The sequence below is a fragment of the Anguilla anguilla genome, chromosome 16, assembly GCF_013347855.1.
Source record: "Anguilla anguilla isolate fAngAng1 chromosome 16, fAngAng1.pri, whole genome shotgun sequence".
NCBI lineage: Eukaryota > Metazoa > Chordata > Actinopteri > Anguilliformes > Anguillidae > Anguilla > Anguilla anguilla.
In genome coordinates this window covers 30,090,291-30,095,893 of record NC_049216.1, presented here as the reverse complement: position 1 = coordinate 30,095,893, position 5,603 = coordinate 30,090,291, and the positions used below count along the sequence as shown (strand labels likewise).

General features: G+C 42.4%; 1 protein-coding gene across 1 annotated transcript; it reads right to left on the bottom strand.

Annotated features, from left to right (window-relative positions):
- Positions 1 to 1,274: 1,274 nt before the first annotated feature.
- On the bottom strand, positions 1,275 to 3,798 carry cebpg (CCAAT enhancer binding protein gamma). The gene has a single exon (XM_035396408.1). It carries the CDS (start codon positions 3,639 to 3,641, stop codon positions 3,162 to 3,164), a length of 480 nt encoding a protein of 159 aa, XP_035252299.1. The 5' UTR covers positions 3,642 to 3,798; the 3' UTR covers positions 1,275 to 3,161.
- Between the last annotated feature and the right edge of the window lie 1,805 nt (positions 3,799 to 5,603).

Below are 5,603 nucleotides of genomic sequence, written 5' to 3'. Positions count from 1 at the left end.
CACCTAGTTCCTGGAGCTGCCAATCCAAGGGGGTCAAGTCCGTTGGTCCCCGAGGACAGGATGCAAGCGTTCTGGAGGCTTTCAAACTCAGGCATCAGAGAGGCTCGATATTCACCAGGGCCCCATAAATAAATGATTTATCCATCTTCTCTGTAGCATTGACTGCAAGAAATATCAAACGCTATTATACAACCAAATCATGGCCTATACCAATGAGTTCCAGCTGTTCTGCTTTTGGACACACATTGCTTTGTCATTTCCAGTTCTTAATTTGTACCATTATTTGGCACGACTGATTGGTGAAACAAATAATACATCTTTTTATCTGTAAGCACTGGCCCCCCACCCCCACTCCACTCCACTCCGCAGTCATGACAGTCATGTGAATGATATTACCAAGATCTCCTTATGCTGTAAATAAGACAATGTGTGTATATAAATGTATTTTATGGATATACAATGATATATCTTTTTTGTTAGCCTGGTCATATTTAAGGTGGAGAGTTGCAGGGAATGTTTGAGGTTTGAATGGGGGGGAGGGAGTTACAGGGAATGGTTGAGGTTTGAATGGGGGGGGGGGGGGGGGGGGGGGAGTTACAGGGAATGGTTGAGGTTTGAATGGGGGGGAGGGAGTTACAGGGAATAGTTGAGGATTGGGGGGGGGGGGGGGGGAGTTACAGGGAATGGTTGAGGATTGAAGGAGGTGGGGGGGCGGAGTTAAAGGGTGAACGTGGAACATTGCTTTTCCTGGCTAGAGCCGGATTTTACTGCCCTTTGCCGTCTCTAAATAGGTGCTCCCTGTTCCCCCTCGCACTGTTTGCCCAGGTCTAATATGAGCTGGTTTAATTTACACAGTCCTGAGAGCAAACAGAAAAGAAATTAGATCATGGATTTGGCTAACCTTGTGACAGTATGAACGTCTAATCGGAATCATCTTTGCACAAGGACCCTGCTTCAAAAAATATAAATCCATTGTGTGCAAACTATGTCCTTTTCAATTTTGCAAACTAAGATGAGGCTTACAACCAGAGTGCCTTCCTTATTGTTGGCTTGTGAAGGTCTGAGGACCAAATACAACCTCGCTGCAGTTGTGATTGTTCTGAACTTTGACTGTATTAAACAAGTATATTGTTTCCTTATTTTCACCCAACTACAGTATTATGGCATAAACGCACAAGCGTCTAGCAAATGGCAAAAATAAAAAAAGTCATTATTCAAAGGACAGTCTAAAAATCCATAGGTCATAACTGGTATAACAAAAAAGAACATCAAAATATTGAGCAAAAAACTTTTTATTTGAGTTTAAATTACAATGCACCTTACCATTTATTTTCTAGTAAAAAAGCAAGTCAAAACTTACAGACAAATGCTGCCCAGCAACATTCGTACTTTAGCAAAATGTCAATCAAATCCTCAAATGATAATATTGACTGCAGGTCGTTTCCTATATAAAACGTCTTACACCAATTTGAATTTTGTATTCATCCGATACATGTGTATTAATGCCTTTAGTTGTTCTCAGTTCAACAGCACACAAAGACTGCAAGGCATATTTAACTGAACGTCTAATCAACTGGAACATTTTCCACTTTGTCATTAAGTGCAAATAATGTAGTTGGACAGTTTTTAACATGCAACTTGGTTTATCATCATGCCGTTTTCAATTCATGTCATAGAAAAAAAACGAAAAATAGAAAAGAATTTGCGAAACGGTACACACTAGACATGTTCAATGGGTTCTGAAAAAGCCCTGTTTGGCGAGGATCTATTATTCATCCTGAGGTACTCAAGTGTATTTAACAAGATTAAAGAGCTATTATATTTAGCCTCTCTCTACCATAAATCAGTTTTCAACAAGAGTGAATTTTATTCAGTATGGAACTGCAACTGATAATGAAGGTAAATTCTAAAATAACTAGGAGCAATCCACAAAGCCGTGTGATCAACCAGTCTGGAAGCCGTACATGGACAATGTCTGCACTTGCTGAAGCACCTGATGGCATCTTCCGAAATTGGGCCGGGCATGTCCAACTCTGCCCGACTAATTTACCCAAGTCAATTACTCCTCCACTGCCCAGACAGGAAAATAGAGCCATATTTCACTTTCCTTCTGAATTAGTGTGGTTTAAAGGCTCAACTGTGATTCAACAGCTGCAAGTAATGGCAAAGAAGGGGTCTGGAGCTCAGTCCAGCGCAATAGCCTTGGGTGTGTGCTCCTCTGGCTCTCAAACAAACAGGCAAGCTTCAGTTTGTGCATAATATTTACAGATTTAACATCTCATGGAGATTTAATGGTGGCTTACAAAAAAGAAATATGATTTAAGTTTTGTAGATCACGATTAAATCTCTATAAAGCCCTCAATCTGTGTTTTGCGCGCACACAGACTGGTACGTGTCCAAAGACTCGCTCTCAGAACTTCTCTGTGAACCTATTCATGAATCCTGTTCCAAAATTCCTAAAGAGCTCAAAACATACGTTCAGCAAACATTTCATTTGGACACATGCAGATTTACAAAATGTACTTTACTCACGCCATTTAAGGAGCATAATTATATTTTATAAGCATGAGAATATGCAGCCTAATTCAATGTTTATACAGTCCTTAGATTGTTCAGATTACTTCGCCCCCAGAATCTGGACGGGCTAAGCCCCTGTATTGTCAATATATTGCAGTGGGGTACAATTCAATGTCACTTATGTGGGAGAGAAAAAAATAACTACACAGGGACTTTAAGCCAATGTCAGCTTGTAACTATCACACGTGTAATTTAGTTAAATGTGAAGTATGTCTCATATAAAACAACAATGGCTTTTTGAAGGAAATAAATTACAGCTGATAATTGTACACCTATCTAATCCTACGGTGACAAAAAAAACTATGGTACTACTAACAAAATGTAGATCGTGATATTTAAAGGATCTCTTATGCAACTCCTAAATGAAAGTGTAAGAGTGTAATACCCAACCTGAAAAAGCCTCGTCAGATCTCATGAGAACAAAACTACCCGTCCATATGACCATGAGTAAATGTATTAGATAGAGCCTGTAAAGCGGTTCTGCTCCAGAAAACTCCGGATAGCGAACAAATGACCGAACCCCAAGCGAAAATCGGGAGGTACCCCAAACTCCCCCCCCCCCGCCCCGCCCTCGAGCAAGACCCTCACGGGTGCTTGCTGTTGTTGTTGTTGTTGTTGCTGTTGTTGTTGTTGTTGTGGCCGGGGGCGGAGCCGTCGGCGCCCTGCGGCTGCACGTTGTCGGCCAGGTTGTGGGCGTGCTCCAGGAACAGGTCCTTCAGGACGCTCAGCTCCTTGCTGAGCAGCTTGATCTTGGCCTCCAGGCGCTCGTTCTCCTCCTTCAGCTCGTTGACCCGCTGCTGGGTGTCCTGGGCCTTCTGCTTGCTGCGCATGCGGCTCTTCTTCACCGCCAGGTTGTTGCGCTCGCGCCGCTGCCGGTACTCCTCCGTGTCCTTGTCCGCCAGGGTCTTCTTCATCTTGCTGGGGGGTATGGCCTTGCCTCCTCCACCGGGGCTGACGGGCACCAGCTGGGGCACCTGCTGCAAGCCGCTGCTGTGGGCCTGGGTCTGGATCACGCTGACGCCGTTCTGATCTGTGCTGGGTCTCTGCTGCGACGGCTTGCTCATTTGGACCGTGTGCCTGCCACTTTCCACTGCCTTCTACTGGTATCTCGCAGTTAGAATATATTTTAGAGGAGACGACGATGACGATGGGCTGGAGGTGGGGATCTGGGTCGTGCGCAACTTTTTATTCAGACGGTCCCTGCAGGACAGTGGGGAAGAAGGGGGATAAGATACAGATTGTCACAGCCGCGCCACTGTAAACATGTGAAACACTGTACATGCAAATGAACACCTGTGCACACCTGTGAAAAGGTTAGGGCCAGTTTAACAAACACAGATTAAGCCTAGTCCTAGACTAAATTTGATTTTGAATGGTGGCTTAACCTGTGTCTGTGGAGCTGGCCCTTAAAGTTCTAATCCAATCAAATCAAGCGGTTCATTCACTCATACTCTCAGAAAGTACTCACACCCTTACCTATTTCCTACAATGGATTTTATTGTCTATAGGGCCTAGCTAACAGAGGGACAAGTGGACACTTCTGAAGAGCTGATCAGCTTACTTTGAACATAGAAGCCATACCCTGGTCTCCCACTAAACATTGTGACATTACCACATTGCCAAAAGGCCACCCGGTCACTTGGCAAAATGAAGATGGGCAAACTACTTTCATCACTCCAAAGGCTTGTGCAGTTTGCGTGTAATCTTAATTGCAGCAACAACGTATGCATTTAAGATGATTTTTCCTGTGGATTTACAACAGTTGTGATCATGTTCCCCAAGCAACAAGGCACTGTTCTTCAACTTTTCAGAGCAAGATTTTAATGTGCTTGGCCAAGCCTTCAAAATCTTAATTTTAGTCCAGCTCACAGGCATGTGCACAAATGTTCAGCTCACTGTCAACAGCAGAGGATGAGCTACAACCAACTGAACACAATTGTTAAGAACAGCTCTTTGTACTGCCTATGTGGACCAGAGTAGATATTCGCTTCATTTTATTACAGGCACAAAAACAACAGGCTACTACTTAATGGAATGTTAATGTAAACTCACATTATCCAGCTCGTCCTCACAGGACGCCAGATTTTCTATCTTAAATTCTGCCGGGTAACACCAAAATATGAAGATTATTTTTCAGACAAGGCAATGATTTGGCAGTGGATTTCTGTGGCGGAGATGTGTGTGCTATGTTTGCAGCCTGTGCATGGTTTACCAACTAGTTTGCATGTGCATGGAATTAGCCAAAATATAAAGGAATCTGTATGTAGAACAGAGATGGTAATGGCATAACATTTCCATTATTAGTTGACATTTTATTCACTGACAGTTGCCATAAAGATAGTTGCGATGTCAGTAGTGTTACTGATGGGATACTGATTTCATTTTTCTTAAAATGATTTTAAGAGTTAGGGGAATAGATTCGAGGAAAACAATAGATTCGAGTGAAAATACTTTTTTCAGAACAGGTAACCAATTTATTCGCTTGTCCTGCGTAGATTTGCTTTGACGCGTTTAAATCTGGTAGTCCGTAATCATGATTTTACTCCAGCCAACAGATCATACAATTGTCGGAAAATAAAGACTCAATTTTCATTTTGAAAGCGAGGTAGGGATATTTAATTCATCGTAATTTGTAGTTATCACGTTACGGTAAATATTTAAATAATACTTATATATTGTTTCGTAGTCGTTTAACTTGCAGTAAATAAACTGACTGTTAGTCTGGAATACTCCTAATTTAAACATCACAGTCAATGCCAATAAACAACAAATTTTGCTCTTTAGTCAGCTAATCTGCTGTGCACTTTCACAAATTTCTAGCCTGTTATATAGTGGCAATACCTTCAGCTAATTTTGTGAAATATACAGCTATACAAGGTAGCTGTCTAAAGCTACAGATTTGAAATGTAACGTTATAACCATCGTCGCGTTTGAATTCTGTGCTAGCAAGCCAGGCAGCCACCCAGGCAAGATCAGTTAGACAGGAGACAAGCAGCAGCTAGTGTTGCCTGTGGTTGCATCATCGC

Coding starts and splice junctions, on each gene's coding strand:
- cebpg (XM_035396408.1), bottom strand. CDS start 3,641: ATGAGCAAGCCGTCGCAGCAGAGACCCAGCACAGATCAGAACGGCGTC.